Source organism: Lacerta agilis, chromosome 13, assembly GCF_009819535.1.
Source record: "Lacerta agilis isolate rLacAgi1 chromosome 13, rLacAgi1.pri, whole genome shotgun sequence".
Lineage (NCBI taxonomy): Eukaryota > Metazoa > Chordata > Lepidosauria > Squamata > Lacertidae > Lacerta > Lacerta agilis.
Genome location: NC_046324.1, coordinates 29617065 through 29629289, shown reverse-complemented (window position 1 = coordinate 29629289; position 12225 = coordinate 29617065). Strand labels below are relative to the sequence as shown.

The 12225-nt window shown below is 46.0% G+C and overlaps 1 protein-coding gene across 1 annotated transcript in view; it reads left to right on the top strand.

The window, feature by feature from the left end:
* The first annotated feature begins 6 nt into the window (after window positions 1-6).
* The window catches only part of CHTF18 (chromosome transmission fidelity factor 18), a 41439-nt gene continuing 29220 nt past the window's right edge, over window positions 7-12225 (top strand). Inside the window, exons 1-13 of the mRNA XM_033167694.1 lie at window positions 7-102; window positions 259-369; window positions 2100-2360; window positions 2875-3022; window positions 4211-4463; window positions 4600-4689; window positions 5286-5338; window positions 6564-6720; window positions 7431-7643; window positions 8675-8772; window positions 9609-9732; window positions 9857-10002; window positions 11165-11258. Coding sequence (XP_033023585.1) covers window positions 279-369; window positions 2100-2360; window positions 2875-3022; window positions 4211-4463; window positions 4600-4689; window positions 5286-5338; window positions 6564-6720; window positions 7431-7643; window positions 8675-8772; window positions 9609-9732; window positions 9857-10002; window positions 11165-11258 — 1728 coding nt within the window. The 5' untranslated portion in view covers window positions 7-102; window positions 259-278. The remainder of the gene's footprint in view (window positions 103-258; window positions 370-2099; window positions 2361-2874; window positions 3023-4210; window positions 4464-4599; window positions 4690-5285; window positions 5339-6563; window positions 6721-7430; window positions 7644-8674; window positions 8773-9608; window positions 9733-9856; window positions 10003-11164; window positions 11259-12225) is intronic.

Here is a 12225-nt window from a genome sequence, read left to right as displayed (position 1 = left end):
CCGCCAGCCAATCAGCGCCTTCCGCCGCATGGAACGTTCACCCGGAACTGAAACAGCGCGCGCGCTGGTTTGCAAAAAGGAAAAGTCAGCTGGGCTGTTGCAGGTACTGTTTGCAGTTGCAAAGCGGGTTTGCTTTTTGATTTTCTTGCAGGGGGTTGTTGTTTTTTTGTTGCATACTACCAAGCAACAAAGCGAGAGAGTTTGTGGAACTGAGCTTTTTAAATATATTCCTTCTCCTTTTTTTGTCCGCTTCGCAACGGAGGCAGGAGATCTTGCATATGGAAGAAGATGAGCACGAGCTGTATGGCATTGAAGATGAATTTGAGGAGCAGTTTGCGGACGAGCTGGAGGCGCTGGCTGAGCTGCAAGGTGGGGGCTGATGTGCTTCTTTCTGGACGGTCAGAGAATTCTGGGCTTAAGGAGAGGCCGAAATGAGGGAGGGGCCGGTCTGTCGCTTTTTTGCAGCAACAGCAGCAAGACCTCCTGTTGTAAAAATCCAAAATACTCACCAGTAGTATGTATTAAAGAACTCCACCAGTATACTTGGGGGACAGGTCCTGTCCCTGAGGAGGTTCCAGTCAAAAATTCAGCAGAGGGGGAAAGGCAGATCTGTCCCCAGTGACCAATTCTATACTGTACATGTCCACTTAGAAGTAAATCACATTTGGTTCAGTGGGGCTTGCTTCCAGGTAAATGTATATGTGATTTTATCCTCATTACATCAGCTCTGTTCTTGAACCCCATACCATCATTACATCAGCGAAATGGTTTATAGATCTGCATAAATAAATAAACAAACAAACAAACAGCAAAGCTCCAAGCACTGTTCATAATAAAATTGTGGCTAAAACGCAACTAAAATACAGGAAACTATTTTTTAAACCCATAAAATCAGCGAAAACTTATTTAAACAGATATATTAAAAATGTGCAGGTGCAGCCCTATTAAAAGGAAGACTTCTTGTAAAACTGGAACAGATACTTTCTAACATTTCTAAAAATGCAAGTTCTGCAGATCAAAGCAGTCAAAGTGGTGCAGTCAATCTCAAGTATGGGCTACTCAACCCATAATGCACTTTATATGCACATAGTAAAACCTTGAACTTGGCCCAGTAGCAAATAGTCTGCCAGTGCAGATCTTTGAGCACCAGTCTTCTTTGGCGATCACACGCAGCAGAGAAAGATTGTCTTCCATGAACATGGTCTTAACAGTGAGTTTGTAAGTGACCGTGGAGGCCAATTCTGGATCCACACATCCTTCCACAGTGGGGACATAGGTTTCCGGGCGGGAGTTGATCATGGTGAGGGTTTGCCAAACGTGCCTTCCTCTCAGCACGTTTCTCCCTTTCGCCCTGAGTTTGAGAGTCTTCAAGGTCCATGACACCTTTGGTAAAGGCCGTTCTCCAATTGGAACGCTTGTGGGCCACTGTTTCCCTGTTGTCGGTGTTTGTACTACTTTTTTATTATTTGCCTTGAGAGAGTCTTTAAGCTTCTTTTGTTGACCAGCATTACGCTTTCCATTTTTAAGTTCGGAATAGAGTACAGTGGACTCTCTGGGTATGAACTTAATTCATTCCTGGGGTCCGTCAGCAACCTGAAAAGTCTGTATCCAGAGGCACCGCTTCTGCGTACACACGCGGCGCGATAGAGCGCTTCTGCACACGCACGTGAGGCAAAACCCGGAAGTATACACTTCTGGGGTTGCCGCGTTCGCAATCCAAAGTTTATGTATCCGGAGGGGTACGTAAGTAGAGGTACGACTGTAGTTGCTTTGGAAGTCGATAATCAGGCTTCTGAACAACATGACCAGTCCAACGAAGTTGATATTGAAGAATCATTGAGTTACCAGTACTTGAACTACTGTGGTCAAGCTATAACAGTTACAGCTATCGCTACCAGGTTTGGTACAGTTAATAGCAAATTTTATAGCAGCTCTTGTCTCTAAATTACCTCACAGAGCTGGTATGGGACCCCACTGTAACTCCTAATGGATCGTTAGATAATCTGACCTATTTCTCTTCTAAAAAAAGAAAAGTTCTGCAGTGCCACCAGGTATTGCCCAAGTCATGCTCTCTCTGGTTTTCAACTCCTTTCTTTCAGAAGAAGCACACCAGGCACCCTCCCATAAGGTGTCCAAGTTCCGAAGCAGAAAGCGTACGTTTGAAGAGGCCCTCGCTGCCGGGGATTTGGTTAAGGGCTCCAGTCCTGTAGCTAGTCGGCCATGCAGGGCTTCTCAAGGCCAGGTCCTCTCCGAGGAGCCCGTCAACTGTCTGGGTCTGAAGTCTGGGAAGCGAGAATACCTTGCAGCGGAGCCAGAAATCTCTCCAAGTCAGCTTCTCCAGGAGACTGCTGCTACTCAAAGTAGGTTTTGCTGTGTGCTGTGAGTTTTTCATACAAGTAGTGCCAATTTGCTTGATACCAGCTTGGCAGGAGGTCGTCTTATTTATATCCTGCTTTTCTTCTGCAAGGCTCAAAGCAGCATAGTGTTTTGTTAGTCCTCCACTGTATCCTCACAAGCCTGTGAGGTAGGCCAAGCTGAGGGACAATTACTGGCCCAAGACCATTCCATGGATGAGTGGGGGATTTGAGCCTGTGTCTGCCCGATCCTAATCCAACACTAACCACTATACACACTGTCCCTATAATGTGTGGGTGCGATAGGGTATTTTCTAGGGCCATCTGTCAGGGACTCTTTAGCTGTGGTTCCTGCATTGCAGCGGATTGGATTAGATGGCCATAGGGGTCCCTTCATACTCTACAATTCTATGAGATCTTCTGGCATGTCAGTTTTCTTCCTGCTGCGGCATGCTATCCCTCTGAAGACCAACAGCCCACATTGTTGTAATGGCTGTTCACCTCATTTTGGGTCTGACAGCTCCAAAGCCAAAGCGCCAACGGAGATTCGAAGCCGTGAAGAAGCTGGATTTTGGGACAGTGGGAGAGCGAGCTATTAAAGAGCCACTTCAGAATGGAGCATCTCTCCCTTTTCCTCCAGGTGCCGGTTCTGAACTGCAGGATGAAAGGTGAGCGTTCTGGTGGGAAGGGGGAGAGCGTTATTGACTCAGTATGTTGCCCTCATTGCACAGTTTTCAAAATCTCAATTAGCCCTGTTGAAGTAATTGAGTAGCCTTCTCCGACCACCTGGTGCCCTCCAGATGTTTTTTATCTAAAATTCCCATCAGCCCCAGCCAGCACAACCAGTAGCCGGGCATTATGGAAGTTGTAGTTCGACAGGTCTGGAGGGCACCAGGTTCTTGATTAAATAGTGGGTGGTTTTTTTGTTTTTGCTTTTTGTTTAGCTTTTATCAAGTGCCTAAAACTAGCCACTGTATGAAATATGCAGCATGACATGGGGTTGGTGGCTTAGCTGGCTCCTTGGTGATTTGCGGACTGTAACGTTTCTTCTTCCTATGATCATGGTTACCATCACGTTATGGCACAAGGATCTCAGGATGATGTAACAACATTTGCCGATATGGGTAGTCCCAGCAACATACAGGCTCCCCAGCTTGTCGTGCTCCAGGTGGGGCCCTGAGAGGCAGGGGTTAGGGTCTCAGTCCAAAGAGAATAAAGCCTTTTACCAAAACACCTAAGAAAGCAGGGTTCAAGGTGCCTCATAATCTCAACAAGCCCAGTGTGTAAAGCACAGAGAATCAGTCTAGGTCCTAAACGTTATGCAGAAATGTAGTCGGGAAACAACCTAAGGTGAATATCATAGGGAGTTCAGCAAGGAAGAGAGACCAGTGTTGTTTCCAGCAAGATGGAGGCCTTATATATGCCAGCCTCCTAGACCACACCCTAACTTCAGCTGCCAGCAGTGAAGGAGTGTCAGGGATTGTTTATGCATGAGTAGACCAACTCTGAATCCATAGACATATGCTATATTGTCACTCTGACCAGGACCCAAAGCTTTTGATGCCAGCACTTCCTGAGAAATGGGTTGCTTCTCCACCTTCTCCTCTGACAGTTTCAGGGGTCTTCATCAGGTATCAACCCAGAGGGATCTTCAATGGGATCCTTCACATTGTATACAGGGGCACAGCCTGCTCCTCAAGGTCTTGTAGGACTTTGAGGTCCTCAACTCTGAGGACTTCATGTCTGGTGCCAGGTCAGCGTTAGGCATAACGCAACCCTGGAACTCAGTTAAGTTTCAAACAAGTCTAGCGTTTGCACTTGTTCTCCAAAATCTGTTCTGACGTCATGTTTTGAAGGATGGTGTTGAGCCCTCTGATTATTCTTCTCCTTGTGTTTCCTGGACCTCAAAGGACTCACTTTGAAGCACTTGGGATCCCAGATGGCACAGGGGTGAGCGACATGTTCCCACTGCATGTTACACCACCAGAAGAAAAACTCAGCAGGAAAGTCCTCAAGCGACCGCCCATCCTGGGGGACTATATCAACGTGACCTCCACCGACGGCACCCGAGTCTTCATGGTTGTGAAGGATGATGGGATGGGAACGCAGGTACCAGCGGGACCAAGAAGCAGAGCTCTTCTACAACTCGCTACACCCACTCTCTTCCTTTCACTGTTGCAGCTCAGGGGGAGGTGGGCAACCTTCTATCTTTAATTTGTGTGAAAATCTGTTCTGCTTTCTGCAGCTCTCCAGCTCGGTTGGGTGGAACAGAGAGAGGCCACTTCAGCTATTGGGCGTCCCATTCTCCTACGTAAAGGAACAAGTTACTGAAGAGGTATTGTCCTTTTGTGGTTTCAGATCCCTAGTTTGTTCTAATCCTGATAATTGTTGTTACCCAGTCCAGATGCAGCAAGAAACTATGGTTAATTAAACCTTCAGTCGTGGTGCAACAAAAAGGGGAAGGCCAGTACACGAGACCTGTGTGCATGTCAGTTTAATATGCTGAGATGTGTACCCAAACTGGGACTTTTGACCTCTCCTGGTAGACGCATGCATCAGCCAAACCCCTTTTGAGCAAACGCAAACCACAGTGGAGTGGAACATGAGACAACACTGTGCTCCTGGCAGCCCACTCAAAATGAGATGTAGAACAGCAATGAAGAACCTGTGGCTTTCCCTAAGTGATTGGACTCCAGCTCCCAGGATGTCCCAGGATGATGGGAGTTGCAGTCCCACCACATCCAGAGGGCCACAGGTTCCACATTCCTGATGTACAGAATAGCTTCGTCCAGTTCAGATTTTGCTTTTAAACGAAGATGCCCCTTAAAAGCAAAGGATGAAGTGCCTGTCATGCAACAGAACCACACACTCATCGTCCTCCACTACGTGAGTGTTTTTGCTTTTAGTTTTGCATTCTCCTTTTCATTCCAGCGCCGGAGACAGATCCGTGAGTCTTCACAGAAGCTGATGGAGGTTCTGAACAGGTGGGCTTGGTGGTTCTTCCTCCGAAAGGCTTTTCTAGGGTAATAGGAAGCTGGGTTATACTGAATAGAGTCATTGCTTGAAATGGGTCAGTATTACCTATGATAAAGGTGGGAAGCTTTATTTATTTATGGCTTGCTTGCTTGCTTTAAGGAGCACATTAGCTGGTAGGCAGCATTCTGGGTGCTGCTGTCCAGTGATGGGCAGGGCCAAAGGCAAAGTGGGTGGAGCAGTGATGCTGAGACGTTTGTACATAAGTGTATATTGGAGCTGCATGCACAAAGTCTGAGGTTTCTGCACACCCTCTCACATCTTGTGGTCTTCCATCCAGGCCGGCAAGAGCTCAAGGACATATCACAGCCAGGCCAGAACACTTGGTAGAGGGGATAGAGGATAGGACTTCCAAATGGGTGTGGCTCAGGGAGGGTCCACATTCCCCCAGCTTGTCTATTCTGACTGGCAGTGGCTTTCACACACAACCTGGGACTTTCTGCCACTCCACTAGAGCCCTTTCTCTCTTTCTCTTGGATTGGCAAGTTCAGCCTTGGACAGCTATAAATACACAGGCAGAGACATGTAAGTTTGCTTGGATTCAGGACAGATAAATAAAGGTACAGTCATACCATGGTTCTCGAATGCCTTGGTACTCAAACGTTTTGGCTCCCAAACGCCGAAAACCCGTAAGTAAGTGTTCTGGTGTTTGAACATTTTTTAGAAGCCAAACGTCCAATGCTCCAATGCGGGAAGCTCCTGCAGCCAATCAGAAGCCGCACCTTGGTTTTCGAACCGACTCCTGGAACGGATTGAGTTTGAGAACCAAGGTACGACTGTACTAAAGTCATGCAGCAAAGAGTTAAACTGTGAAACTCACCCGCACGGGAAGCAGTGATGGCCAACAACTTGGATGGCTTTCAAAGAAAATTATTGGAGGACAAATTCTTGGAGGATAAGGCTTTTGAGGGCTACTGGCCATGGTGGTTAGGCTCTGCCTCTACAGTCTTAATGCAGCAATGCTTCTGTGTGCTCAGATCCTGCTTGTGCATTTCCCATTGGGGCATCTGGGTGGGCACTGTGAGATTAGGATGCTAGACTAGATACTAAATGAGGCATTGGCCTGATGCAGTAGGATGTTGTAATAGATGAGCAGGAAGCTTTTTGAGCTCTGCTAATAGGTAGTCTCCCCGCCCAGCAATATAGTGCTTTCAAAGTAAGTCTTCCTTCTTGCAGGTGTCTTGGGGATGAGGAGACTCAGATCGAAGCCTCGGCCCCCAGTGAGGAAGAAAGGAAGACTGGCACAACAGAAGAGGACGGGGAGGAGGCTCAGGGGTCCCTTTGGGTTGATCGGTTCGCTCCCAGGCATTACGTGGAATTGCTCAGTGATGATGTAAGAGTTTCTCGTCAACCGTTGCTCTTCAGGGGGCGCCATTTCTCCATGCCGCTTGCAGCCGCCTGGCAGAAGCTCAGCAGTTGCAACTGAGTATAAAATTCCTCTAGGGAACCCGGATGTCCTTTCTAAGTTTCTAGTCCCTGTGGTGGTAAAGAAAAGCTTAAGGGGGGGGAGTTCAGTGAAAGTGGAAGCTAAGAAGGTTTCATGAGAGTTTAAGGGGAGACTGTTTTCCTTCATCTTTCAGTAGTGCCCCTGTAGCACAGTTTTACCACCAAACACGTTCTAAATAGTATATGATTGAAAGTTTGCATGTTCTCTCAGAAGCAGGGCCTGGCCCTAAAACAAAATAGGTAAAGCAGTTTGTTTCTAATGAAGGAGCACGTGCATCTCCACCTATTTTAAGCCTTCTCAACCCCCTTTTTAGCATTTTACATGAGTATTGCTACTTATTCATTGCATTTTGCCAGGAGGCTTTGGTGTAAAGGCTGCCCTATGTTAGGCAACTCACAAATGAAAATAATAATAATTAACATAAGCAGTGAGGTCACCACTGAAAACGCCTTCATGATATAGAGGGCCTTTTCAGTGGTGACCTCACTGCTTATGTGTACTCAAGAGGAGGGCCTCCGAAGCTGACTGGAAAATTCTGTGTGTTTTGCTGCATTTGAGGAAGGTTAACCTGACCCTCTTCTCTCTCCCCCCCTCAGTACACAAATCGCTGCCTTTTGAAGTGGCTCAAGCTTTGGGACACGGTTGTGTTTGGGAAGGAGAAGCCCACCAAGAAGCCCAAGACAAGCACTGAGGCTCACCAGACATCCAGACACCTCAAAGAGCAGCAGAGCAAATGGAAGAGCAAAGCCCAGTTGACAGAGGAGGCCCTGGAGGCCGAGCTGGACCATCACAACCGACCAAAATACAAAGTGAGGGAGGCTGGCTGAGGTGGAGAAGGGCGTTGGGGCCAGGGAGTTGTCCACATGGATCCTGTAGGCACCTGGGGAACTTCTAGGGCACTTGCAAAAGGTCTCAGCAAATACCCCCTCAAAAATCTACAAGAGGCTGTTTGCTTGGCCTAATCATTTCCAGTTTATGCTGCCTTGGCCTCTCACAGTAAATGCATAGCAGGCAGATCCGGAAAGGCCCGGAAAAGTCCTCTTATGGAAAAGCAAACAGCTGTAATCGTTGATGTTCTAAGTGTGGAGGAAACCAGAGAAGTGACCCCTCTTTGGAATACCCTTCTCCACCAAGGGAGTAGATGCAAAATGGAAAGCCAGTGCAGTGATTAAAAGTTGCAAAATGAATGTGCAGGCTGATCCCATGCATATTTATCCGCACGCATCCCACACTAGTAGTTGTGGATATGCAGTGACGCTGAACGTTGGAAAATTCAGGGCAGATAAATGAATAGGACTTTTTCGTGCAGCACAGAGTTAAACAGGAGGCAGGGGTGGCCACCAACCTAGATGGCCTTAAAAGAGGATTAGACAAATTCATAGAGGAGGCTTTTGAGGGCTACTCGCCACAATGGCTATTCTCTGCCTCCATGGTTTCAGGCAGAGATGCTTCTGAATCCCTGTTGCTGGAACCACAGGAGGGGAGAGACTCTTGTGCCCGGGTCCTGCTTATGGGCTTCCCAGAGGCATCCAGTTGGCCACTGTAAGAACAGGATGTTGGACGGGCCACTGGCCTGATCCAGCAGGCTGTTCTTCTGTCCTTAACCTGTTACACTACAAAAATTGGAATAGGAGCTTAGATCCACACCTGGTCGTAACAAAGTGAAAGTTGAGGCTGACCCTACCATGGATAAAATGTTTGGGGAATATGTTCTAATCCCTGTTGCTGGAACCACAGGAGGGTTAATTCCTTGTAAGGTGTAAAAAGTGCTTGCAAGCTTTGCTGTAAAGCCCTGGGTTTTGATGTTATTGTGGCTTTTCTCTTTGTATGTTGCCTGCAGGTTGCCCTCCTGTGTGGACCACCCGGCCTGGGGAAGACCACTTTGGCTCACGTCATTGTGAAACATGCTGGGTACAACGCAGTGGAGATGAACGCCAGGTGAGCCAGCCAAGGAGCCTTTTGCCTTTCTCTGGGTTCCCTACCACCTGCAAGTTCTGGTACGTTCAGGCTAAACCACTGCGAGGCTACAAATGCACTGTGACTAGAGTACTAGAAGCAGTCATCACATGTTCATATCCCCTCTAGGCCCTGAGCCTTTTGGAGGCTCAGTTGTTTCCTTGTCACATCTGTAAAATGGGTGCAAGTCGTGACGTAAGTTACAGGCTTGGCTTAAGCCACTTTACAGGCTGTATTCCTTTATTTCATATGTGGGGAACCTTTGGGCCTCCAGATGTTGCTGAGCTACAACTTCCATCATCCCTGGTCATTGGCCATGCTTGCTAGGCCTGATGGGAGTTGTAGTTCAGGTTGTACTGAACCAAAGGTTCCCCACACCTGCTTTATTGCAGAGTAACAAAAGGACAAGATCCTGCCTCAAGGAGTTCAGAATCTTAATATTTGACAGAAGGAGCAGCAAAGGAAGCAGTGTGTGGTTTCAGATGCACATGATCGGATTAGATTTACACAGTAGGGCATGAGAGGTGGTAGGCTGAGCCCAAAGGCTTCACCGGAATGTTGGGTTTTCAGCAGGAATTTTAAAGTACTGGTAGCATGAATGGCGGCACTACGCAGCTCTCCTGGGAGACAATTCCAGCTATTCTGTATCAGGCCCCTCCCTAGAAAAGGGGCCAGCTTTGGATCCAGCAGATGTTGGGAGATTCAGGACAGATAAAAGGCTGTACTTCTTAATGCTGAGCATAGTTAAATTATGGAGTTCAATTATCCACTATCGGCGCACTTCTGCCAACCTTTCTGAGGCAGGGTTTTTGTTTCAGCGATGACCGAAGCCCCGATGTCTTCAAAACACGGATTGAAGCAGCCACCCAGATGAAGTCTGTGCTAGGAGCCAACGAGAAGCCCAACTGCCTGATTATCGATGAGATTGACGGGGCTCCTATGGTGAGAAAGAGAGAGAGAGAATCTCTTCATGTAAGGTGGAGAGTGTGTTGGCCATGAGGTCACACCATCCCCTCCCCGCCAAGAATTTACCTTTCCTTCTGTTCTGCCCTGATCTCTTCTTCAGGCATCCATCAATGTGCTGTTGGGCATCATCAACCGCAAAGCAGCAGAGGTGGAATCAGGAGGGAGTACCAGCGGGGCAAGCGGCAAGAAGAGGCGAAAAGAAGGGGGGCTCCTTCTGCGGCCAATCATCTGCATCTGCAACGACCAGTAAGATTCTGTGTGGGCAGGTGTGGCATAGTGGTCAGACTAGGACCTGGGGGAGACCAGGGTTCAAATCCCCACTGGGTTGTGAAGCTCACAGGGTGACCTTGAGCAAGTCACTGCCCTCAGCCCAACCTTCCTCACAGGGTTGTTGTGGGAATTAATTCAGATGGGGAAGAACCATGTACACCACCTTGAGCTTGGAGAAAACAGTGGGATATAAATGTAATCAGATAAATAAATTCACACTTATGGGAGCATGGCCACACTCCCTGTTTGGGGGTTGAAGCAAAGCATTGTGGGAATGGCATTGGTCATCATGACTGGTTACTATTTATCAGTAGGGGCCTAAAAAGCTTCATTTCCCACATTAGACCTGCCAGATCTTGAGGAGAAACATCTGAATTTTCAAAGCTGAAACTTGAAAAATCCCATTATTATATTTCAAACCCTGAACATGTGTATCTTTTGTGTCATCCCACCTACCCTTTGATTTCTGTATTCTTCGGTCTCTGAACTAAAAGTCCCCTCTCCCCTCAGCCCTGACCACCTCTACTCTCAGAACCTTTTTGTCCAGAAACTTGTACTACATACAAATTAGAGATGAAGAAGAATGGCAAACTAAGCTGTTGGGACTATGTCAAAATGGCAAAACTGACCGGAAAGCTCAGGAACCAACCAAGAAGACCAAAACTTCATTAAAGAATGGGAGGAAATTATAATTTACTTGAGAGACCACTGTAAGCTGATGAGAACATTAGCAGGATTACAATAACGCTTGTAACGTAGAAGATATTATGGAGAGACACAAATTTTGGATGATGAAATAATATGCAGTTGAAAAGGTTTATAATAGGACCCATGATGGGGAAGGTGGGAAGTCTAGAGATTCGGAGAAATCGCTAAATATGGATATACACTTGTAAAATCAAAAATTATTTCGAAAAACAAATTGGAGATGAGGGTGCAAATGAATGGATTCCACTCTGAAAACAATGTCCTAAATCCCCAGCATGCTCTGCGATGAACAGATCTTGTAAGTATCTGTGTTAGGCCCATCCATAGCTTTTGCAACTCGGCCTCTAGCGGCAGACCTACTATGCTTAACTCAGGACTCCTTCAATTATTTCTCTGCCAATATACATCTCTGCCTCTTCTCTTTTTCTAGGTATGTCCCTTCTCTGCGTCTGCTGAGGCAGCAAGCCTTCCTTCTCAACTTCCCCTCAACGGCCCCATCCAGGCTGGTCCAGAGGCTGCACGAAGTAAGACCCAAATCCAAAATAATTTATTCTTCCGTTGCCTTGGGACTATACTTCCCTGCAGCATGAACTTTGTACCTGTGTCAGTGTTTAAAGAACTCACCTGGCCCCGGTGGTGTTTTCTGTTGTGAGGAAAATGGCCGCCAGGCAAGCAATCCAGGGAAGCTTGGCAAAAGCTAGCTCACTTCTTCATTATGCTTCTTTATTATCCATTCAATTTTATTATTTTTAATAAATATTTTACACAGCTTTGTGTAGACTGTTTAGGTTTTTGTTGATTAAGCAGCATATGTTTGGAAAGTTGATGCGACTTTTAATCTATTTCTACTCTGTTGTTATTTTATCTTTTTGAAAGTCTTAAAATCATAAGGGTTAATTTTTCATAGTGATAATTTTATTGTTTATCTTTTCTGCAAACTACTTTGAGGAACAAATGAAACTGATTTGTAAAAATGTTACATGGGGGGAATATGAGAGAGAGACGTTGCACATACTTTTGTAAATCAAGAAAATCTTTAATTAAAATACATTTAAAAAAACAAGTGGTATATAAATTTTATGAAATTTTATGAAATAAATAAATTTAGTTAACTATATATAAATAAATATATTCATATGGGACATACAGGTGAAACTCGAAAAATTAGAATATCGTGGAAAAGTCCATTTATGTAAGCAATTGTTTTCATTAGCTACTGGAGTTTAATATATGAGATAGACTCATGACATGCAAAGCAAGATATGTCAAGCCTTTGTTGTAATTGTGATGATTATGGCGTACAGCTGATGAAAACCCCAAAGTTGAAATTGTTAATTTGGGATTCTCATCAGCTGTACGCCATAATCATCACAATTATAACAAATAAAGGCTTGACATATCTCGCTTTGCATGTCATGAGTCTTATCTCATGTATTAGTTTCACCTTTTAAGTTGAATTACTGAAAGAAATGAACCTTTCCACTATATTCT